The following is a 25,862-nucleotide window of genomic DNA, read 5'->3' on the forward strand; positions in this document are numbered from 1 at the left end:
GAGGCACGAGCTGTCCCACGCAGGCTCTCGCTGTCGGCGGTGTTGGATCCGGATTCGGCGTCAACAGGCCTTGGCAAAGGCAACCCACGCGGTGAGTGGAATCGGCGTCTGGTGCGGACCAGGAGAGTCCGGGGAGCTTCTCCTTTGCAGGGAAGCAGGGGCCAGCCTGGAGGAACCAGACCAGCGGTGTGGATTTCAAGGTTCGTCTTCTGGGAGGCCACTAGCCAGCCGGCAAGTGACCAGACAACGAGTCGAGCAGCAATCAAGCAAAAGGGCCCGACGCAGATCTCATGGATGCTGGAGGGCTGGTCTTCTGTGCAGGAGCTGCTCGGGACTGGGGCTTCTCAATCCCCAAATCACTTCGTCAAGGATATCTCAGAAGTCGTGCTGGAAGCTAAGTGCAGTTTCTTCAAGATGGCCGTTCCTACGTGTCTCGTCGCACCCACGGATCTCAGCTGTGCTGTAGATGTAGGTATAGGTCGGAGAGGTCTTGGAATCCGGGTCTCGTCGGGCTCTGAAGTCTGGATCCTTGAGGGAAGACGCCAAAATGAAGCCACTGGACGCTTGATGGTGCCTGCTTGTGCAGGGTGGATACTCCTTGCCCACAAGGGAGATTTCTTCAGTCTTCTGTGGAGCAGAACATCGAAGTCCAGAGTTTCTTCTTGTAAAATCAATTCAGGATAATCTAATTTGGAATGGGACCAGCTCCTACCTTTATTCTGCTAAAGGGGGCTGTACTATCACTATGTCCCTCCTATGGGTGAGACCAGGAAGGGGGGTGGTGACACCCCCTATCCTTTGTCCAGTTTCGCGCCAGAGCTGGGGCTGGAATGCCCCAGCAACTGGTTTGAGCCTGTGTATGCACAGGGCACCTTGTGTGCCCCAGGTATGTCTCATTCCTTTCAGGCCTGTCCTACCTAATACACAAAATCCTGTCTGGGGTGGTGCTAGCACCTCCCAAGGCAGGAAACCCTTTGTCCAAGCCTCCCTCGCTGGAAGGACTCCCAGCACCAGGAGCTCAGACTTGTGTCTGTGGTGGCAGCATCCATTTTTTGATACTGAGGCTCGAGTTAACTTTAACCGGGGTTCACAGTTACACACATGTTGTGTCCCTCTAGAAGGGTGCAATGCTACCCCTATCGCCAGAACTGGCGAGGGGGTAGTATTCCAATTCGTATGAGACCTTACTCGACATATTTTGATAATGCTATGCCAAAGTTAGCAATAACCGCGAGGATTATAATGCACTTAAGAGTATATGGTATAGCGTTATCATGGAAAAAGCTAAAGGACTTGGTTCCGAAAGCTGCAGACAGGCTCAGCTCATGCTAGAGCACCATCTCACATAATTCCAAGCACTCTGCCTCCAGGATTGTTAAGGCTTGCCATAGGAGTGACTTATAGGAGTATATGTGACCATTTTAGGGTTAGATATAGGTATACTAAATCTAAAGCAAAGGGTGATTACACCACCTTGCCCCAGCTGTGTTATCAGCCAGTTGTGTCAGTTTTGGATGGCCAGTCAGGGGTGGCATAATACATGCTGCAGCCCCTGGTAGGCCTTGGGTGCACTTAAGCCCTGGGTACCTATGGTACACTGTACAAGGACTTACAAGAGTGACCCAATACCAATTAGATATGTACCTAAGGTACATGGAGTCCATTTTAACAGAGAGAGCAGGAAGCCTGGGGCTCTGGATAGCAGGATCCCAGGCCAACTATGTCGAAAACCAGCAAAACACTAGGCAAAAAGTTGGGGCAACCATAGTCAGACATCCACCTTCCTACACTCACTACTCGATATATTACTTGAGGATGCATCAGCATCACTAGTGGAGGGGATACTGCCTATATGTTTAGCTACAGGTACTTTCTTCATTTAAGTAGTCAAAACGTTTTGCAAAGGTATACACGCGACCAGAGCAATAATCATTCTCGTCACGTTTGTTTCCTAGCTTTTCTCTTTTTAATATCCATTTGCAACTCATTGAGTTTTTCATCTAATAGGGTATAATTCTTAATTGTCGCCTCAGGGAGGTTGAGCTCCTTAATTTCATCCTCAACCTTCTGTATTTCTATTAGCAATTTAGCTATCTTCCTTTCGGCATTCTCAATAAGAATGTTAATCAAGTTTCTAGAGCTAGCATTCAGTTCTTTCTCCCAAGTTACATACAAGTCAGGTTCCAGATCTTCATACGTTGGTATGATTTGGGATCTACGCCCACGTGGTATTCTATTTAGTACAAGGTACTGTTTCAATGTGGCAGCATCCCACCACTTTTTCAATTCTGTTCTCTTGAGTGACTCTAGCTTAAAGAATTTAGCTCTCAGGCCTTCTTTCTTATTGTCTTTAGGGGGTCCCACGGCTGCTCCTATAGTGCCGCCTGCGACCAGGTTACTAAATAGTTGCTCAGCTTATTTATCTCTATTCATATTGACCTATGCGGCTGCTCTTATAACTTAAGATACACAAAAAGGTAACAGTTAAGAAAGAGCGCACAGCAAGTTCAGGTGAGAACAAATGCACAAATCAAAACGTGGTGCTCAAGGAGGGAACGGGACCGGTTACCACGACTCCAAATATTAAACCACCTGAGGTAGTTTAAACATAACAATAAAGGGGTTCATCCGAGCACTCCTGTAGTAATTAAGAACAACAGTCCTCCAGTCGTAGTATTCCTACTGGCAATATCCAAGTTTAATATTCTTCATAATTCTTTTCAATGTCCAAAGTGCAGCCAACACGTGTTTCGCCTCGTCAGTACAATGACTTAAGACTTCTTCAGGGCTGCAACCCAAATAATAGTAATAAGACTTAATAGTTTCCGTCATAACGATGCCACACCATAGTGTAACATCTTAAACATTTAACTTAACTTTAAGGGATACACTCTCACACACCAGATGTCATTAAAACAAAAAGTATACAAGAAAGAGGTATCCACGACCAAATTCAAACTGTAGTCACCCAAAGCATGTGCAGACGTGTAAAGTGTGCAATTATGGTAATAACACCAGGAAATGTAAAGTTCAAACTAGGTTGTTAGTAAGAGTCCAGTAAGACAAAACAAGGTGGAGGCAAAAACTACCTACCAATCTCATCTGTTCCTAAAGTCTTTATTAGAGATGTTAATAGATATATGTATTTCCTTCTGTCTCCTCAAATCTAAAGAATATATACAAAGACTCAGTATCAAGTTTAGCTCCTCTGTTATATATGCATATCCATATTCTTAGTCAACAACAAGTCACCCATTGAGCGGATCCACTGCGATCCTAATCGGGCCCCTAGTTTGAACTTTACATTTCCTGGTGTTATTACAATAATGGCACACTTTACACGTCTGCACATTCTTTGGGTGACTACAGTTTGAATTTGGTTGTGGATACCTCTTTCTTGTATACTTTTTGTTTTAATGACATCTGGTGGTGTGAGGGTGTATCCCTTAAAGTTAATTTAAATGTTTAAGATGTTACACTACGGTGTGGCATCGGTATGACTGAAACTATTAAGTCTTATTACTGTTATTTGGGTTGCAGCCCTGAAGAAGTCTTAAGTCATTGTACTGACGAGACGAAACACGTGTTGGCTTCACTTTGGACATTGAAAAGAATTATGAAGAATATTAAACTTGGATATTGCCAGTAGGAATACTACGACTGGAGGACTGTTGTTCTTAATTACTACAGGAGTGCTCGGATGAACCCCTTTATTGCACAAATTACTACTTGTGTAACGATATATCTGTAAGAGAAATTAGTTAGTGATAGATTCTTTACCTTAGAATATCCCCAGGAGTCAGACTGGATCCGGAAATTTTTGCGTAGCAGTACAGTTGCGCGTCGGTAGGCGTCGTCTGCGGCTCCGCGACCGTCGTCGGCGCAGTGATGACGTTGTCGGAGTACTTAGACGCTGCCTCCCCGTGCTGACGTCAGTTCTTAGACACAGCTTTTCCGCGCCAGAAACCCAGAGCTTTCTAAAAACCAACACTGGTGCCATTGAAATTAGGGCCCTGAAAGGGGATGACCTTAACCCTAGATATCGGTTCACAGAACGGGGAGGATGGGTGGTTCGGTAAGGAAGCTATCACTAACTAATGTCTCTTACAGAAATTTCGTTACACAAGTAGTAACTTGTGCATCTGAAAGACACGTTAGTGATAGATTCCTTACCTTAGAATAGATACCCCAGCAATACCAAACCCGGTGGAGGGTCTGCGAACCAATAATCACACCAGAAAGTCCTGGAGGACGGAACGGCCAAAGAAGCCATCCCTCCGGACTTGGCTGTCCAGGCAGTAGTGTCTTGCGAACGTATGAAGCGAGGCCCACGTAGCCGCCTGACATATGTCCTGCAAGGGGACTCCTCGGCCCAGGGCAGTGGTAGTCGCTGTGGCCAGAGTGGAATGGGCCCTCAGCCCAGCTGGAGGTTCCTTTTTAGTCAAGGAGTAGCACGCTTGGATGCACAACACGATCCACAGAGAGATGGTCCGTTTGTGCACCGCCCGTCCCTTCTTAGTGCCCACGTGACCAACAAAGAGTTGGCCATCCACCCGGAACTGGTGAGTGCGATCCAAATAGAATGAAAGCGCACGTTTTGGGTCCAGACGGTGGAGCAGCTCTTCCTCCTTTGAGGGAGGCGGAAAGAAGGTGGGCAAGGTGATGGACTGCCCGATGTGGAAGGCTGTGACTACCTTGGGCAGGAAAGAGGGCTTTGTCCGCAACACAACCTTGTCTGGAAGGACAGAAAGGAAACGAGGTTTAGAGGATAGAGCCTGTAGTGTGAGAAGTTGGCCTGATATATGATGCTCACTAGTTCTAGTGATCACCTTGTATCAGTCCAAACAACCCTTGTGGTGATTGGTTGTAAGTCAACCTTATACACCAGCTATCATAATGGTAGCATGGACAAAGCAGTCTTAGGCTAAACTCTTTTGGCATGTGAAGCCAGCTGTTTTACCCCATATAACCCCTTGAATACCAGATGAAATGACACCACACAGGTTGTTATGAAAATAAACAATATATTTATTAATAACAAACACCTCTGAACTCTTTATGAGATCAGAGGGCTGAGCACATAACAAAACTCTTAAGAAAAATACAATAAGTCGCACAAATTACAATGGTGCCCTAGGGGCACAGCAAACCATATACTAAGTAAATGGTATAAGTAGAACGATAGAAAAAATGAGGATGCCCAGAGGTTGTAGAATCACTGGGCTACACTACCCTAACCTTAGGTAAGGAGCAGGAGGCCCACGGGACGGGTGTGCAGTGTTAGAACACACACGCGGGTTTCAATGCAAAGTCAATGGGCATGAACAAATTACGAAATAGGTAAGTAAAGACAGTTCCGACTGGTTGAGACTGAAACTACAGGATACCTGGACACTAGGAGAGTAAATTACCCTATGAGCACCGAAATGCTCTCGTTACCTCACCCACGGGCTGCGGGTGCATAGGTGTGAAAGTGTGTCGGGTTTCCGCGTTGAAGTCAATGGAGCCTTGAAGAAAGATGCTGCAGGCGACCAGGAGGAAGATGTCCGGAGTGATCCAAGGGTGGATCAAGGAAGATGGAGACCTGAAAGCAGAGGGGACATTGTTCACAGTCACTAGCCAGTGACCGGAGTGGAACCAGGAAGGAACTGGATGATGTTGTCGCAATCAGGTGAAGAGGTGACGCTTGACTCTGCAGCCACGTGAACCAGAAGGTGTCTTCGACGACCAGGATGGAGGCACGAGCTGTCCCACGCAGGCTCTCGCTGTCGGCGGTGTCGGTTCCGGGACCGGAGTAAACAAGCCTTGGCAAAGGCACCCCACGCGGTGAGTGAAGATGGCGTCTGGTGTGGACCAGGAGGGTCCGGGGTGCTTCTCTTTTGGAAGGAAGCAAGGGCCAGTCTGGAGCAACCAGACCAGGGGTGTAGATTTCAAGGATCGTCGTCTAGGAGGTCACAAGCCAGCCGGCAAGTGACCAGACAACGCGTCGAGCAGCAATCAGGCAGAAGGGCCCCACGCAGATCTCGTGGAGGCTGGAGGGCTGGTCTTCGGTGCAGGAGCTGCTCGGGGCTGGGGCTTCTCAATCCCCAAAGCACTTTCTCGAGGATGCCTCTGAAGTTGTGCTGGAAGCGAAGTGCAGTTTCTTCAAGATGGCCGGTCCCGCGTGTCTCGTCGCACCCACGGATCTCAGCTGTGCTGCAGATGTGAGTTGAGGTCGGAGAGGTCTGGAAGTCCCGGTCTCATCGGGCTCTGAAGTCTGGTTCCACCAGAAAGGACGACAAAGTGAACCGCTAGGGCTCTTGATGGTGCCTGCAGATGCAGAGTGGTCACTCCTTGGCCACAAGGGAGATTTTTTCAGTCTTCTGTGGAGCAGAACGTCGAAGTCCAGAGTTTCTTCTTTGTAGAGTTGTTCAGGATAATCTAATTTGGAATGGGACCAGCTCCTACCTTTATTCTGCTAAAGGGGGCTGTACTAGTGACTAGGTCCCTCCCATGGGTGGAACCAAGAAGAGGGTGGTTACACCCCCTATCCTTTATCCGGTTTTGTGCCAGAGGTGGGGCTGAAGTGCCCCAGAAACTGGTTTGAACCGGGGTATGCACAGGGACACCTTGTGTGCCCCAGGCATGTCTCATTCCTTTCAGCCCTGCCTATCTGGATACACAAAGTCCTGTCTGGGGTGGTGCTAGCACCTCCCCAGGCAGGAAATCCTTTATCCAGGCCTCCGTTGCTGGAAGGACTCCCAGCAGCAGGAGGTCAGACTTGTGCCAGTGGCAGCAGCATCCATTTTGTGATGCTGAGGCTCGGGTTAACTTTAACCGGGGTTCGAGTTACATACATGTCTTATCCCTCTAGAAGGGTGGAATGCTACCCCCGTCGCCAGAACTGGCGAGGGGGTAGTATTCTAAAGCGTGTGACACCTTACACAGCATGTTTTGATAATGCTATGCCAAAGTTAGCAATACCCGCGAGGATTATAATGCACTTAAGAGTATATGGTATAGCGTTATCATGGAACATCTATAATGACTTGGTTCGGAAAGCTGAAGACAGGCTCAGCTCATGCCAAAGCACCATCTCACATAATTCCAAGCACTCTGCCTTCAGGATTGACAAGGCCTGCCATAGGAGTGACTTATAGGAGTATATGTGTCCATTTGGGGTTAGATATAGGTATACTATATCTACAACAAAGGGTGATTACACCACCTTGCCCCAGCTGTGTTATCAGCCAGTTGTGTCAAATAGTAAGGCCAGGCCAGGGGTGGCACAATACGTGCTGCTGCCCCTGGTAGGCCTTGGATGCACCTATGCCCTGGGTACCTAGGGTACACTGTACAGGGGCTCACAAGGTGATCCATGTTCCAATTGGTATGTACCTAGAGTACATGGAGTACATTTTAACAGAGAGAGCAGAGGGCCTGGGGTCCTGAATAGCAGGGCCCAAGGTCAACTAAGTTGAAAACCAGCTAAACACCAGGCAAAAAGTTGGGGGTAACCATAGTCAGATATCCACCTTCCTACATGGAGCTCACTCACTCTCCTGGCTGAGGTGATGGCAACCAGTAAGGCAGTCTTCAAGGTAAGAAGGCGGATAGGACAGTTGTGAAGTGGCTCAAAGGGAGCGCACATCAGAAAAGTAAGAACCAGGTTCAAGTCCTACTGAGGCATCACAAAGGGAACAGGTGGAAACGTATGTGTGATGCCTTTCAGGAATCGATTAACAACAGGGGACTTGAACAAAGAAGGTTGATCAGGCAGCCTTTAAAAGGCTGAAATGGCAGAAAGGTAGCCCTTGATAGTGCCCAGAGCAGAGCCCTGCTTGGCAAGAGAAAGAAGGAAGAGAAGAACCTCAGAAAGAGGGGCAGAGAGAGGATCCACAGCCTTTGCTGTGCACCATGCCACAAATCTGTTCCACCTGCAGGCGTATACCGACTTTGTGGAGGGACGCCTGGCTGCCAGAATGATGTTACAGACTTCAGGAGGCAAGTCAAATGGCCTCAACTGTCGCCGCTCAATCTCCAAGCATGGTGGTGGAGACTGGACAGGTTCGGGTGTAGGACCGTCGTCTGTTGCTGCAACAGAAGGTCCTCCTGAAGAGGCAGACGAACCGGGGGATCGACTGACATACTGAGTAGCTCGGGATACCAGTATCTTCGTGCCCAGTCCGGAGCCACAAGGATAACTAGTGCCCGGTGGCGCTTGATCTTCTTCAGCACTCTGGGCAGAAATGGTATAGATGGAAAGGCGTACAGCAGAACGCAACTCCACTCGCGACAAAAAGCGTCTCCGAGCGAGTGCCGCCTTGGAAATTACAACGCGCAGAACTGATGACATTGCGCGTTCTCTTCGGTGGCGAATAGATCTAACCAAGGCTCTCCCCACTGCTGAAAGAGGCCTTGCACCACGTCAGAGTTCATACGCTATTCGTGATCCATCATGCACCGGCGGCTGAGTTTGTCCGTCCTGGCTGTAGGAACACAGAACACAACAGACTATGCCAAGGCTTGTCAGGTCCTTCTCGATGACCGGAAAAACGATATCCCTTTACTCAGGGACCCCACCATGAAAATGAGGGCACGGATCACCACCCTAGTCAGAAGAGCGGAGGAAGACGGGCAACTGTCTAAGAATGAGGCAGACTTCTTCAGTACCAACAACAGTGTGATCCCTTACTTTTACACCTTACCAAAGACACATAAAAACAGGATGCCCCCTTCAGGACGACCTATCGTCTCTGGCATAGGCTCCCTGTTGGAACCTTTGTCACGTTTTTGTGATCACTATCTAAAACCAATTGTTCAAAACACATCTTCCTATCTCAACGACACAAAAATCCTACTCCAACTCCATCAAGACCTCACTTTCACAGAGCACTCAGTGACACTTGTCACCTTAGACATCGAGAGCCTTTACACCAGTATCCCCCAGGACGACACCATCAGAGTCCTGGGGGAAGCTCTAGATACGGTTGTCTGGAACTACCAGACATCCAAGGAATTTATTATTAAGTGTGCCACCTTAGTACTGAAAGAGAATTTTTTCTCACATAAAGGTCAGCTCTACCTCCAATGCACAGGTACTTCCATGGGCAGCACTTTTGCCCTTAGTGTAGCAGGTCTATATGTCGCTAATTTTGAGGCGAAACATATCCTACCACCCAATGGTCCTTTCAGGCCAGCTATACAAATATGGAAACGTTACTGTGAGAAGTTGGCCTGATATGCAGTGCTCACTATTCTAGTGATCACTATGTATCAGTCCAAACAACCCTTATTGATGATTGGTTGTAAGTCAACCGTAGACCAGCTATCCTAGTAGCATGGACAAGAGCAGTCTTTAGGCTAAACTCTAGAGGGCGTGTTAAGCCAGCTGTTATACCATCACATATACCCCTTGAACACCAAGTGAAAGGACACCACACAAGTTGTTATGAAAATAAAAGTATATTTATTTAGAACACAACAGCCCTGGACTCTTTATGAGGACAGGGTGCTAAGCACAATACAAAGCTCTTAAAGAATTTCTGAAAGTCGCACAATTTACACAAATGCCCGAGGGGCACGAAAAACCATATACTCTAAAAGTGGAATGCGAAATACTATCAGGAAAGTAACTAGTCTCAAAGGCTTTAGGATCGCTAGGACTGGACTACTGAACCTTCAGATTACGAGCAGGAGGCCTAGGGAGATCGGGTGCAGAGTGTGCACTCTCACACGGGATGTGGGACAAAGTCTATGGATGCTAGATTTCGTAAAGTTAGTGTTATCGGACGAATCCGACTAGGTAGAGCTGAAACGAAAAAGGATCTGGACACTTAGATAGTTAAGCTATGCTGGAGCACCGAAATGCTCAGGTTACCTAGCCCAGGGGCTGCGGCTGCATAGGGCTGAAAAGACGTCGGGAATCCTCGTTGCAGTCTATGGAGCCTGAAAGAAGAAGTTGCTGGCAGGCGACCAGTGATGAAGTTCGATGTGATCCAAGCCTGGATCGGTGATGGAGGATACCTGTAAGCAGAGGGGACCAAGTTCTGAATCACTAGCCAGTGATTAGATGGGCACCAGGATGGCACCGGACGAAGTCACCTCGACCAGGTGAGTGGGCGACGCTGGGCTCTGCAGTCTCTCGGACCAGGAGGCGTTGTCGGCGACCAGGATGGAGGTGCAAGCTGTCCCACGAAGATAACTGCCGTCGACGTCGCTGGACCCAGAATTGGGGCAACAACTCTTGGCAAATGCAAGCCCACGCGGTGGACTCAAAATGGCGTCTGGAGTGGACCAGGAGGGTCCGGGGTGCTCCTCTGTTGGAGGGGAGCAAGGGCCAGCCTGGAGCAACCAGACCAGCGATGGAAGTGTCATCGTTAGTCGTCAAGAGGGCTACAAGCCAGCAGGCAAGTAGCCGGACAACGCGGTGAGCAGCAAAGAACAGAAGGGCCCCACGCAGATCTGGTGGATGCTGGGGTGCTGGAGCTGCTCAGGGTTAGGGCTTCTCAAACCCCAAAGCACTCACTTGAGGATCCTTCGGCGGTCGTGCTGGATAAGCGTCGTGCAGTTCTGAAGATGGCCGGTCCCTCGAGGTCTCGTCACAACCACGAATCTCAGCTGGGCTGATGATGCAGGTAGAGGTCAGAAGTGCCAGGGAAGCCGGGTCTCGTCGTGCTGGTCGGTCTGGTTCCGGAGGAAGGACGTGCAGCAAACCGCAGTGTTCTTAGTTGGTGCCCGCGGATGCAGGGTGACTACTCCTTAGTAGGCTAGTGTGCCCCTGGAACTGGTTCTAGCCGGCAGATGCATAGTGAGCACCGGGGTGCCACTTGCAGTCACCTTCCTATTCAGCCCTGCCTATTCAGGATACACAAAACCCTGTCTGGGATGGTGCTAGCACTGCCCCTGACAGGAAACCCTTTGTCCAAGCTCTCCTCGCTGGAAGGACTCCCAGCAGCAGGAGGTCAGACTTGTGTCTGTGGTGGCAGCATCCATTTTGTGATGCTGAGGCTCGAGTTAACTTTAACCGGGGTTCACAGTTACACATATGTCGTGTCCCTCTAGAAGGGTGGAATGCTAACCCCGTCACCAGAATTGGCGAGGGGGTAGTATTCCAATTCGTATGACACCTTACTCGACATGTTTTGATAAAGCGATACCAGAGTTGGCATATAACCGCGAGGATTATAATGCACTTAAGAGTATATGGTATGCGTTATCATGGAACAGCTATTAGGACTTGGTTCCGCAAGCTGCAAACGGGCTCAGCTCATGCCAGAGCACCATCTCACCTGATTCCAAGCACTCTGCCTTCAGGATTGTTAAGGCCTGCGATAGGAGTAACTGATAGGAATCTATGTGTCCATTTTAGGGTTAGATATAGGTATACTATATCTACAGCAGAGGGTGATTACACCATTTTGCCCCAGCTATCGTGCAGCCAGTTGTGTCAGATTTAGTTGGCCAGCCAGGGGTGGCATAATACATGCTGCAGCCCCTGGTAGGCCCTGGGTACACCTATGCCCTGAGTTACAGGGTCTGATAAGGTGGCCCAGTACCAATTGGTAAATGCACCTAAGGTACACGTGTCAATTTAGTGAGAGAACAGCTAGGCTGTGGGTCTGATTAGCAGGCCCACAGCCAGGGAAGTCGTAAACCAGTGAAGCAAAAAGCAAAAATCTGGGGTGATCATAGGATTGCAGACCCTACTCTCCTACAGTTACATTGACGACGTCCTTTTGATAAGGACTGGCAATGATGAACAACTGTCAGCTTTCCTGATATGGATCAACACTCTGGATCCAAACCTGAAATTCACTCATACCACAAGCAGAACGGAGGTGGTTTTCCTGGATGTAACAATTATGGTCAAGGGTACCAGTCTAGTAACCAAAACGCACTATAAGCCAATAGCGAAAAACAATCTGCTGGAGTTCACAAGCTTCCACCCCCGCCCATTGAAAGAGAACCTACCGTATGATCAATACCTGCGAATAAGGCGAAACTTCACTAATGTACAGGACTTGAAGGAGCAATCACTTGGCCTAACTGAAAAACTGAAATCAAGAGGCTACCCATTGGCCACTCTAAATTAAGGGTATAAGAGAGCGCGCAACCAACCTCGAGAGGCCCTTTTGGAGGACAAGACCAACTCCTCCGAGGAGATTCCACTCATATGTGTAACCACATATAGTAGTCTCTCCAACACGATGAAAAAATCCATAAACAAGAATTGGAAAATAATATCAAGCATCAAGAGAACTTGTGAGAAACCTCTATTTTCTTTAAAAAAAGGACGCAGTTTGAAAGACGCATTGGTCCATACCCGCCCTAGGGAGACAGCACCAGCAGCAGCACGATCTGTTACAGATTTATGGGGTCTCCCAAGAATGATAGGGCATTTTCCATGTTCGAACTGTTGCGTATGCCACCTCACAACTCCTTCCAAATCCCTAACACTCGAAACAGGGAAAATGTGGACGCAAAGAGAACATACCAATTGCAACTCACCCAATGTGAAATACCTGATCACATGCTCATGTGGGGGCTTCGCTATGTGGGTATGACGAGCAGGAAGGTTAAGCAGAGGATCTGTGAACATAGGAGCAGCATTAAGTGCAAAAAAGTCACCACGAAAATGAGCAGACACTTTCTTGAGAAAAACCATACCACCAACGACATGCGGTGGACTGTGATAGAACAGCTGAACACTGGTAGTAACATCACCAATCAACTGTTCGAAAAAGAACAGAGGTGGGTCCCCTTTTTAAGTCCTGATGAATGCCTGGTAACTTTACACCGTTTCAAAGGCAGAAACATGTTGACTGACAAATAACTAACTTTGGAAACAACCACACAATTAATTGTGGACTATTTTCCTACACTTAATTTTAAATGTATGTCCTAGTGATTTGATAATAAATAATTTTTGATACACTTAAGACATCTTTTTAATTCCCTCACTATGTAATATAATTTACTTTCACTGCACGCCCAAACTCACAAAACCTGCTCCGCAGTAATTCTGGCGTTGAAGCACACTAAAGAGGCACTCTGCCTCTTTAGTGGGGCCCAATAATGAAGCATGTCACCACTAGGTGGTGAGTGAGGGCTTTCCTAACTGATCCAAGTGAGGCTAGTTTTTCGTTCTCCTGCTCCAGTTTGTGGTTTCTGAAACACCAGAGAACACTCTTTTGTTGTTTACATAGACTTAACCGGGGAATAAGAGTGTTCCATAGCTCTCCCTATCTCTCTTCTTGTTGGTATATGTGTAGGAGAGTAGGGTCTGCAATCCTATGGTCACCCCAGATTTTTGCTTTTTGCTTCACTGGTTTACGACTTTCCCTGGCTGTGGGCCTACCAATCAGACCCACAGCCTAGCTGTTCTCGCTCTACATTGACATCCATGTACTTTAGGTGCATTTACCAATTGGTATTGGGTCACTCTTGTAAGTCCTTGTACAGTGTACCATAGGTACCCAGGGCATAAGTGAACCCAAGGCCTACCAGGGGCTGCAGCATGTATTATGCCACCCCTGGCTGGCCATCCAAATCGGACAAAACTGGCTGCACGACAGCTGGGGCAAGGTGGTGTAATCACCCTTTGCTGTAGATATAGTATTCCTATATCTAACCCTAAAATGGACACATATATTCCTATCAGTCACTCCTATGGCAGGACTTATCAATCCTGAAGGCAGAGTGCTGGGAATTATGTAAGATGGTGCTCTTGCATGAGCTGAGCCCGTTTGCAGCTTGCGGAACCAAGTCCTAATAGCTGTTCCATGATAACGTGTACCATATACTCTTAAGTGCATTATAATCCTCGCGGTTATTTGCTAACTTTGGTATCGCTTTATCAAAACATGTCGAGTAAGGTGTCATACGAATTGGAATACTAACCCCTCGCCAATTCTGGTGACGGGGTTAGCATTCCACCCTTCTAGAGGGACACGACATGTATGTAACTGTGAACCCCGGTTAAAGTTAACTCGAGCCTCAGCATCACAAAATGGATGCTGCCACCACAGACACAAGTCTGACCTCCTGCTGCTGGGAGTCCTTCCAGCGAGGAGAGCTCGGACAAAGGGTTTCCTGTCAGGGGCGGTGCTAGCACCATCCCAGACAGGATTTTGTGTATCCCAGGTAGGCAGAGCTGAGAGGAAGGTGACTGCAAGTGGCACCCCGGTGCTCACTGTGCATATGCCGGCTCAAACCAGTTCCAGGGGCACCCCAGCCCCTGAGCTGGGGAGAGACCGGACAAAGGAGAGGGGTGTAACCACCCCCCTCCTGGTCCCACCCATGGGCAGGACCTAGTCGCGTGCCAGCCCCTTTTCTTAGGATAAAGGTAGGAGCGGGCCCCCTTCCCAAATTAGATAATCTTGAATCTTGAACTACTTTCCACGAAAGGAACTCTTGACATTCTCTGAAGACTCTCCCTTGTGGCTAAGGAGTAGCCACCCAGGTAGGCAGGGCTGAGAGGAAGGTGACTGCAAGTGGCACCCCGGTGCTCACTGTGCATATGCCGGCTCAAACCAGTTCCAGGGGCACCCCAGCCCCTGAGCTGGGGAGAGACCGGACAAAGGAGAGGGGTGTAACCACCCCCCTCCTGGTCCCACCCATGGGCAGGACCTAGTCGCGTGCCAGCCCCTTTTCTTAGGATAAAGGTAGGAGCGGGCCCCCTTCCCAAATTAGATAATCTTGAATCTTGAACTACTTTCCACGAAAGGAACTCTTGACATTCTCTGAAGACTCTCCCTTGTGGCTAAGGAGTAGCCACCCTGCACCAGCAGGCACCACCTAAGCGGTTGCGGTTTGCTGCACGTCCATCCTCCGGATCAAGACTGACCAGCTCGACGAGACCCGGATTCCCTGCCATCTCTGACCTCTACCTGCATCATCAGCCCAGCTGAGATTCGTGGGTGTGACGAGACCTGAGGGACCGGCCATCTTCAAAACCTGCACAACGCATAACCAGCACGACCGCCGAGGGATCCTCGAATGAGTGCACTGGGGTTTGAGAAGCCCCAACCCTGAGCAGCTCCAGCACCGAAGTCCAGCCCCCCAGCATCCACGAGATCTGCGTGGGGCCCTTCTGCTCTTAGCTGCTTGCCACGTTGTCCGGTCACTTGCCCGTTGGCTAGTGGCCCTCTTGACGACGTACCACAACGTTTTCACCGCTGGTCTGGTTGCTCCAGACTGGCCCTTGCTCCCTTCCAAAAGAGGAGCACCCCGGACCCTCCTGGTCCACTCCAGACGCCATCTTGACTCCACCGCGTGGGCTTGCCTTTGCCAAGGTTTGTTCGCTCCAATCTGAAATCCAGCATCGCCGACGGCAGACACCCTCGTGGGACAACTCGCACCTCCAGCCTGGTCGCCGACAACGCCTCCTGGCCAGTGTGGCTGCAGAGTCCAGCGTCGCCCACTCACCTGATCGCAGTGACCTCATCCGGTGCCATCCTGGTGCCCAGCCAATCACTGGCTAGTGATTAAGAACTGAGTCCCCTCTGCTTTCAGGTCGTCTCCATCACCGATCCAGCCTTGGATTACACCAAACATCTTCACTGGTCGCCTGCCAGCAACATCTTCTTTCAGGCTTTATAGACTACAACGAGGATTCCCGACGTCTTTTGAACCCTATGCAGCCGCAGCCCCTGGGCTAGGTAACCCGAGCATTTCGGTGCTCCAACGCAGGTTCACTATCCAAGTGTCCAGATCTTTTTTCGTTTTTAGCTACCTAGTCGGATTCGTCCGGAAACAGTAACTTTAGAATTGCTAGCATCCATAGACTTTGTCCCGCATCCCGCGTGAGAGTGCACACTCTGCAACCGAGTTCCCTAGGCCTCCTGCTCCTAACCTTAGAGTTCAGTAGTGTAGTCCTAGCGGTCCTGAAGCCTCTGGATCGTGTTACTCACCTGCTAGCATTTCGCATTCCACTTTTAGAGCATATGGTTTTTTGTGCCCCTCGGGCATTTGTGTAAATTGTGCAACTTGTAGTATTTTCGTAAGAGTTTTGTATTGTGCTTAGCTCCCTGACTCATAAAGAGTTCAGGGTAGACTTGTTATAAATAAATATACTTTATTTTCATAACAACTTGTGTGGTGTCCTTTCACTTGGTGTTCAAGGGGTATATGTGATGGTAAAACAGCTGGCTTAACACGCTCTCTAGAGTTTAGCCCGAAGACTGCTTTTGTCCACGCTACTAGGATAGCTGGTCTATAAGGTTGACTTACAACCAATCATCAATAAGGGTCGTTTGGTATGATACACAGTGATCACTAGAATAGTGAGCACTATATATCAGGCCAACTTCTCACACATGCTACCATTAGGACAGCTGGTCTATAAGGTTGACTTACAACCAATCACCATAAGGGTTGTTTGGACTGATACAAGGTGATCCCTAGAACTAGTGAGCATCATATATCAGGCCAACTTCTCACACTGGCGTTCAGAGAACCTCCCAGGTGTTGAACCACCAGGGTCAACCCCTGATGTTCCAGCCACTGCCAAAGGCGCAGAACCTCCTGGCAGAGGGTCCACGACTCCACTCCGCCCTGTTTGTTGCAGTACCACATGGCGGTGGTGTTGTCCATGAACACCTGCACTACACTCCCCCGGACAGAGGGGAGGAATACCTTCAGTGCTAGATGAATCGCCCGCAGCTTCTAAAGGTTGATATGGAGCCGGGACTCAGCCGGAGACCAGAGGCCTCTAATCTCCGCCTCTCCCATGTGGCCTCCCCAGCCCTGGAGGGACGCGTCTGTCACAACTACGTGCTCCGGTTGGGGAAGAGAGAGGGATCTGCTGCTGACCCAATCGCGGTCCGTGAGCCACCACTGCAGCTGTCTCGCAGTGCCCTCCGAGATCAGGACATGGTCGGACAGGTCACCCTGGTGCTGGGCCCACTGAAACTTCAGGTCCCACTGCAGAGCCCGCATCCGCCAACGGGTGTGACGAACCAGAAGGATGCAGGAAGCCATCAGCCCCAGAAGGCGCAGCGTCAACCTGACTGAAACTCAGGATAAAGGCTGAAAGATTGGAATCAGAGCCTGTATATCCCGAACCCGCTGTTCAGGTGGGTAAACCCGAAACTGTGCTGAGTCAAGAACCGCTCCAATTAAATTGAGCTTCTGAGAGGGACACAGGTGTGACTTCGGCACATTGATGGAGAACCCCAAATGGTGCAAGAGGTCTGCCATCATCTGGAGGTGGCTGACGACTGTTTGGGGTGAGCCCGCCTTCAACAACCAGTCATCGAGGTAGGGGAAGACTGAAACCCCTAATTTACGCAGATGAGCTGCGACCACCGCCATCACTTTCGTGAACACCCGTGGGGCGCTGTTAAGGCCGAAGGGGAGCACGGTAAACTGAAAGTGCTTGTGGCCTACCGTGAACCGCAGGTAGCGCCGTCGGCCGTTAGGACGGGGATGTGGAAATAAGCGTCCTTCAAGTTTAACGCTACCATCCAGTCTCCTGGGTCCAGGGCAGCTAAGACCTGAGCCTAAGTCAGCATTTTGAACTTCTCCTTCCGGACGAAGCCGTTGACGTTCCATAGGTCCAAGATAGGGCATAGGCCCCCTTTGCCCTTCTTGGGTACCAGAAATTAGTGAGAGTAGCAACCACACCCTACTTCTGGCCCAGGAACGCGCTCGATGGCCCCCTTAGCCAAGAGGGCCGTAACTTCCTCCTCCTGCAGAAGTCGCAAATGATCCCCCGATATGCGGTGGTGTTGCGGTGGCATGGCTTGAGGGGTCGACTCGAAGGGGAGGAAGTAGCCCCTTCGGACGATTTGCAGCACCCACCTGTCCGACGTGACAGTGCGCCAGTGGGAGTGGTGTTGGCGAACCCTGCCCCCCACTGGCGTCACATGGGCTGAAAAGCACGGACTAGGAGGGTTTTGAGTCGGATGCTGAGGGGGAGGGTGTGGACTGGCCTCGCCTTTGTCCCCGACCGCCTCCACGGCGATTTCCACGGATGCCACCGCGCTGGATGTTAGTCTGCGGTGCGTGGCTGGCAGCACGTGTGGGGGCGCCCCTTCCTTGGCCATGAAAGGAGCGAAAGGCACCCGTTTGCTGGCGCGGGGCCGAGAGGGCAAGGACTTGGCCGTAGCCCTGGAGTCCTTAAAACGTTCAAGCGCATGGTCTGCCTTGTCGCCAAAAAGGCGACGGCCATCAAACGGCATGTCCATCAGTGTATTCTGGACATCGGCCGAAAAGTTGGCGGACCTCAACCAGGCGTGGCGGCGAATCGCCACTGTCGTTGCGATCGCTCTGCCCAGTGAGTCGGTGGTACCCAGCCCACACCGGATAGAATATTTTGCTGCATCCCGGCCTTACACAAGGGCTTGGCCGAGTTTGGCCCGTACCTCCAACGGACACTCTGGCAGCAATCCCGCGACTGTGTCCCACAGAGAGTGGGTGTAGCGGCCCAAGAGGCATGAGGTGTTGGAAGACCGCAGTCCCAGACTAAGGGAGGAGAAAACCATTTTGCCATAATGCTCATACCTCTTGGATTCCCTGTCCGGTAGAGCCGACGGGAATGCGGTCTGGGAATTTGACGCCTGGATGACCAGGCTCTCGGGGGTGGGGTGGGTGGACAGGAAACATGGGTCGACCGGGGCCGGGCGGAGGCGTCTGGCCACGTTCCTATCTACGGGCGAACCCGTAGCGGGCCTGGAGCAAGTGCCCAAAAGAACGTCGGACAAGGCCTCATTAAATGGCAGCAGAGGCTCGGCCGAGCTGGATTGCGGTTTAAGGACCTCAGTGAGGAGGTTAGTCCTCATGCCGCGACGGGGAGCTCAAGGCCCAAAGCCTTGGCTGCCCTCATCAACACCACACTGTAAGTTGCCCCCTCCTCCATAGCCACGGTAGGAGGCGAGACAAAGCCAGTGTCTGGTGAGGTGTCCAGACCACTGGCATCCCCAAGTCCACCTGTCCAGTCCTCTTGAAACTGATACTCTCGGGTCAGAGGGTCCTCAGACCCCTACCAATACTCCTCTTCACCCATCCCCTGATAATCAGGGTTGTCAAACGATGAGGCCGGTTCATAGAAGCTAAACTCCCCAAGCGGCGTCAAAAGCGGCGCCCAGCGGCGCCGTTCCGACGCCGGAACCGGAACGAGGGAAGCATCGGGGACGGCGCCGCCCGAGGATGGCGCCTGAGGTGACACCTGAGGGACCGGCGCCGGTGAGGTTGTTCGGTCAACCGGCAACGACCCGGATCCCGAAGCGGATCCAGTGGGGCCCTGCGGCGCCAGGCCCGAAGTCGCCGGGCCGAAGCACCCGACCCGCTAGGGGCCCCAGACGGGTCCTCTGGGCCCGAAGGCGCCGCAGAACCAGTCGGGGAAGAGAGGTTCCTCATGGCCATGAGGAAGCGCTCGATCTCCCTCGGTGTCGCGTCCTGCCCAGGGACTGGAGGGTGTGGAGCAGGCCGCGACGCCCGCGACTCCGAGGGAGCCGCGTGGGCGGTGTCACCCGAACCCCCAGCCGCGTCGCACGAGTGTCGGGGGGGAGTCAGAAGAGCGATGACGTCTCTTCGACTTCTTGTGCATACCTGACGACGACTTTGACCCGGAGGAGTGATGCCGACTCTTGGGGCTGTGATGGCTCCGACCCCGCGACCTGTCACTCAACCTCCTGTGGGAGAACGGGATATCTCGCAGCGCAGGGCCGACTGCCGGAGTTCGAGTCGCTTGCGGGACCGCTCCCGCCCAGCTTTCGAAGTCAGGGCCCGGCAGTCGGGGCAGGTCTTGTCGTCGTGGTCGACGCCGAGACAGTGCAGACACCGACGGTGAGGGTCGGTGACAGACATCAGTCGGTCGCAATCCTCACAAGGCTTGAAACCAGGCATCCCTATCGGCACCGTCCGGAGTCGCAAGACTCAAGAAAAAAGATCAAAAGGGACCAAAAAAGTCTACTCAAAAAGTGACTAAAGTACTGCTTTTTCCAGATCTGCGCTTGCCGGCGCGAAAAAAGAAGAACTGACGTCAGTCAGCACGGGGAGGCGGCGTCTAAGTACTCCGACGACGTCATCACGGCTCCGACGACGTCATCACGGCGCCCACGACGCCGAAGACGGAGACGGAAAAGACGGAAAATTTCCGGATCCAGTCTGACGCCTGGGGATATTCTAAGGTTAAGGAATCTATCACTAACGTGTCTCTTTCAGATGTTATGTTTAAACTACCTCAGGTGGTTTAATATTTGGAGTCGTGGTAACCGGCCCCGTTCCCTCCTTGAGCACCACATTTTGATTTGTGCATTTGTACTCACCTGTACTTGCTGTGCGCTCTTTCTTAACTGTTACCTTTTTGTGTATCCTCATATCAAATGTTTTAACTTCAGGACATGGGGACAGAGTCTCAGATTCCGGTAATGGCAGCCACAACATTTTTGTTTTTGTCCATGTAGTGGCACGCCAATCAGATCTCTCTCTACCATGGAACCACTACTGGTCCTGTTGTACCAAAAAGGCTGATAGGAGAAAAGCTCTCTCGACCAATAGGAAAGCCCTATAGTTTTAAGGTTTGGTACTGTGGGACCCCTGGGGCACCAAGCATCTCAATTTACCTAATTTGTTAACTCCTTCATGACTATCCAGAGTTCCTATTTAAATGTGAATTTCTCTAACACAGGTGAAGAGATTTACACCAAATAACAAACAGCATGCAGTATAGTTCAAATTTTCTGCCAAATTTGGTGTCATTTAGTTCAGTTGTTTTTTTCTGTATCTTTTTCCAATATTTCATATGTGAATTAACAGGGCGAATCAATGTTTTCTAAACAACCCTTTTTCTTGGACCCTCCCCCACTTGACTGATTACCCAGATTTTTTCTAGGAAAGAATTCAGGCTGATAAACATTTATTTATTTGTGCCAAGCACAATGGTTAAAAATATTTTGTATTTTTCTCAAAATTATTTTTCAGTACCAGACGATTCCTTGATGGGACTGGAATTGTCACCTGCAACACTAAACTGCAAGACAGCTATGATGAAAATATAATTTTATGTTCTCCTGCCGTTTAAGTATGTACTAATGTAACGTTTAACAAAATTATTAAAAAAAGAAAATGAGAAATAAAAACTATGCAAATTCATTTCATGTTTTAATTTCATGTCTTCATTTGAATCCAAAGTGCCATATCTACCAGCCGCACTCAGTTTTTTTTGTGTCACGGAAGAGGGGAGTTATATTTTAATTATTGGATACACTAAAGTTTACTTTGAGTCATAAGTTTTCACAGTGAATCACAAGATTCCTACCATCCAGAACAAAATATTGAACTAGCAACAATATTTTCAATGCAAAGCTGCTTTGCTCACCAACTCCACAGCAACCTCAAGCTGTTTTCAGGAAGCATGTACATAAAACACAAATAACAGTTAGATAAATAAAGGCCAACATACTTGATTGTAAAAGCACTCTCCAAAGACACATGGTCATCTTGGAAGGAAACTTGACAGTAACGTACGTCACTGACAGATATTGGAACTTTCACATCCGGTAAAAGTCCCTGTACTAGTTGTTCTCGATTAATCTTTGGTGTCCAGTTAACCTAAACATTGCATTAAAAAAACACAATGGAAAGAAGTTATGATTATCAAATACTTAAGTTTAAAGTATATCAAATGTAAGCAAGTTAAATACATCATATATTAGGCTTCCCTGTTTTAAAAAAGTACATACATATTGGGACAAAGGCACTTTACATGTTCATCACCGTAATGTCTGAACCTTGTTTATATGGTAGGCCCCCACAGGGCCCTACTCTAAACTAACCTTTCTAGTTGCACACAGACCTCGTATGCACTTTGTCTTTGAACAATTACTTTTACCAGGTTAGTAACATTCCCTTCAAAGGGTAATACAATCAGATAAATTATCACGCGCTCCTTAGGGAACACTTCTAAGACTAATACGTTTGCAGATATGCGCCCCTCCTAAATAGGACAACAAACTCAAGAATTTACTGAAAGAAAACATATGCTTGAAATTGTATGATGGTAGCAAATAAATATAAAAGAGAAACATTTCCTTGATCAGAGTTGGTTATGGAAAAATGAGAAAACTGATCCTTGGAGTCACATGGACAACTTAGCAGTATCATAGGTGAGATTGCTGTGGGTGCCTGCTAAGCAGGACAGTCCTTACTGTATCTTCTGCAGAACGCTGTTTTTCATGCCTCCATGACTCTAGGGGTAACTGGTTGGACCAATCAAGACCTTCCTCAAAAGAGTTGATGTGAATTTTAATTCAAGGTCCAGAACTTAATGACTGTCAAAGTATTATTGAATAAGGGAATGTAAAGCCAGAGTTAATTTAATTTAATACTACCTGAAGAAGAATAAGTTACATACTTTCAGTAATGCCATACTGGTAGAGTTTCTATCTAGCCACGGATTCCTTACCTTAGAATATTCTCCATCCATCAGACAGGATCCGGAAACTTTCCAAGCAGTACCCCTGTGCACCGGTAGGAGGTATCAGCTGGGGTTGTGTCATCTGCTCCGGAAGTGATGTGCGCTGGTCTGTATAGGTGCCACCTCAGCTCAATGCAAGGTTACTTTTCGTGACACTTCTGTGCCAGAAGCACGGAGCACAAAATATGCTGATCTACCAGTGTCCCGGCACTAGGGACCTCAAAGTGTCCCCCTAAACAGAGAAATCAGTTTTCAGAGCAGGAGAAAGAGGGGGTCACTAAGGAATCAGCGGCTAGACAGAGTCTCTACCAGATAAGGCGTTACCAAAGGTATATAACTTGTTAATCTGATAGAGACTTCTAGCCGCAGATTTCTTAACTTAAAATAGATACCCAAGAAGTCCCTCACCAGAGGAGGGTCTACAAACTGATTTAGACCAGGAAGTGCCTGTCATGATGGACCTGAATGTCCAGGCCGTAGTGCTTGGTAAATGTGTGCAGAGGCACCCACACTGCAGCCTTACAGATATCTAGGCTTATATTGGCTCTGGTGGAATGAACTAGACAAACCTTCAGGGGGATGCTTCTTGGTTGGTTCGTAGCAGATTTTATTGCAGAGCACAATCCATTGTGAGATGGTCTGTTTCTGAATAGCTTTTCCTTCTTTGCCCCAACAAACCCAATGAAAAGTTGAACGTCCACTCTGAACTGTTTCGTACGATCAATGTAGAGTAACAATGCTCTATTTGGATCCAGATGGTGGAATCTCTCCTCTTCCTTGGAAGGATGAGGTGGAGCAAAGAAGGCGGGCAGCGTGATGTGCTGGCCAACACAGAAGGATGTGATTCCCTCTGGTAAAAAGGTAAACACATGTTTTCGGAACCAGTTTGTCTGGGAAATAAAATGTGTATGGAGGGTGCATGGATAATGTTTGCAGTGAGACCCTGAAACTGACTGTCCAATGGCTAGCCGATAACCAACTCAAACTTAACGCAAAGAAAACGGAATTTCTCCTAATCTTCCCTTCAAAGGCCAATCCGGAGATTCAGATGTGGATCAAGGCCATCACAGCCCTAAACTGCCCGCCGACCATTGTGGACTCTGCCAAATCTCTGGGCATAATCCTCGACTGTAACCTGAACATGCGAGACCACATTAACTCGATGGCTAAAGCAGCTAGATTCCACCTGAGCTACCTATGGAAGCTGAAACCTTTCATCGATGCTCCTGACTTAAAAATTGCATTTCAAGCACTAGTCATCTCTAGACTGGAATATGGATGTTCCACCCTTACAGGATTGCCCAAAATCTCCTTAGCACCTCTAAAAGCCTGCCAAAATGCGGCCGCCAGACTACTCACCGGCACCAGGAAATGTGACCACATCTCCCCACATATGAAAGCGCTGAACTCGCTCCCTATAGAGGCCAGAATTCAGTTGAAACTGGCATGCATTACACACAAGGCTCTATACACAAACTCCCCTGCTTATCTGGCACAGAAACTAGTGGTATCTGGAGGAAGCAGGAACTCCTGGTCCGCTAGAAACCTCTTACTCCAACCTTCCTTCTTTCAGAAAAAAAGAACCTACAATAGGGCGTTCACCGGAGCAGCACCAAGAATTTGGAACTCTTTCCCACCCGCCATCAGAAGAAACCCTTCTCTAGCACGTTTCAAGAAGGAGGCCAAAACCTTACTCATGGGTAAATTCCTCGTCTAAGGCCTGCCCTCAACGACCACATTGTGCCAGATGAATCTAAGACTATCGCTTCTTCGCCAGATCACCAATTCTCCCCACAGAGAATATGTGGGACCTTTGTTTTACTGACTCTAACTAGGATTGTAACCATACACCTGTATCCACTTTGTTACCTTTGTTCTCAGCACCCCTGCCCCGCGCCATCCTTTTTGTTGATTTTGTATATCTCTGCAGTTTAGACTTTTTCTTTGTTCACTACTGTATACTGTGTAAAGCGCTCGGATACCCTCACGGGTCAAGTTCGCGCTCTATAAAACACTAAAATAAAATAAAATACTGACCAGCCTGGCCAAGGTGATGGAAACTAAGAAAGCTGTTTTGCTTGTCAACAGAAGGAGTGAACAGTTATGTATGAGCTTGAATGACAAACACAACAAAAATGTTAGGACTACATTTAAGTCCAGTGGGGCATAATGAAGAGCGTTAGCGGAACAGATGCTGGAGTTTTCCAAGAAACAAGTCACAACAGGTGACTTAAAAAGGGAGGGTTGATATGGGAACCGCAAGAAAGACCAGATAGCTGAAAGACAAACTTTAACAGTGCGAAAAGCAAACCCTTGCCAGACTAAAGACAGAATGAATAGCACCTTGGATAAGAGTAGGGAAATGGGATCGACCTGTTTTGAGCTGCACCATGCTACACATTTCTCACACCGGCAGGTGTATACTGTCTTAACCGAGGTGTATTGTAGTTCCTATATTCCGAATAGGCTATGCGCATTGGAATAATATATACTGCAGTTTAGACATAGGACTGTGGTCAACTAGGTCTCTGCCGAATATATTAGACTTAATTATGTGTGTGCCAGCTAGCTGAGAGATCACTAGAAACTTTCTCGAATGTACAAGAAGGGATTAGTTCCTAACAACCATATAACATGACAACTTTGTTTCCCAAGAATAAGAGATTATTTTTCAGAGTCGCGGAAACAATAGATAACTATTTTACTCAGTCAATCGTGCATGCTTAGTTTCACCAGAGTTGCTGAGAAATTAGAGAGACGGGCGTTTTCAATAAAAGGTATTTATTGAACAGTCTTCTATCTCAAGCATGAGAAGTGTACTGCTACAATAGTAATACTGGTTATAAAGTACAAGGCATATAATACAAACAGTATTCTGAAGTAGTACTGTAAAAGCATGATATGGTTTTTAAGCCATAAGTTGCCTAAAATATATAAAATGCATAAAATACATACAGTGATGAAAGAATGATTAAAAGTATTCAACTGGTGCTTCTAAAATACGCCTACCCCGGTGTACCTGAACTAAGCCTAGCACAAGGGAAGAAATAAGTTTTATGAGTAGTTTTAAGTTTAGTATTCCATGCCTAGAATCTGACAAGAGTCTAATCAAGAATTCTCTAAGGGTCTAATCAGCTCTGTACCTTGGTTTAGAATGAAGGAGGTCTTGTATCTCTCTCTCAGGACTCGATCTCCCAGATACCCGCAAGGTTAAGCTGGAAACACTGGAGCTGGATTTCTTGGCAAGAGAAGAAACAGCGTCTCTCAGTGGGTCTGCTGGAGGGTCGGCTTCCTTCGGCACTTGCTACTGCAGGGCGTCGGCCAAGTAGTTAGTCGATCTGCTCCAAGAACCACCGTGTGTTGGTTTGGGTAAATGTGGGCATATTTATACAATGAAGGGGCCGAGTTTGACGCATGATTGGACTTAATAACCTCACTCAAAGGTTTAATTCCTAGAAAA

General features: G+C 48.7%; 1 protein-coding gene across 1 annotated transcript in view; it reads right to left on the reverse strand.

Moving 5' to 3' along the window:
* The window catches only part of SMCHD1 (structural maintenance of chromosomes flexible hinge domain containing 1), a 2,274,803-nt gene that overhangs the window by 1,173,168 nt on the left and 1,075,773 nt on the right, over nt 1–25,862 (reverse strand). Inside the window, exon 26 of the mRNA XM_086965602.1 lies at nt 21,389–21,537. Within this exon, the coding sequence (XP_086821728.1) occupies nt 21,389–21,537 (149 nt within the window). The remainder of the gene's footprint in view (nt 1–21,388; nt 21,538–25,862) is intronic.

The sequence above is a fragment of the Lissotriton vulgaris genome, chromosome 4_1 (genome assembly GCF_964263255.1).
Source record: "Lissotriton vulgaris chromosome 4_1, aLisVul1.2, whole genome shotgun sequence".
In the NCBI taxonomy this organism is placed as follows: domain Eukaryota; kingdom Metazoa; phylum Chordata; class Amphibia; order Caudata; family Salamandridae; genus Lissotriton; species Lissotriton vulgaris.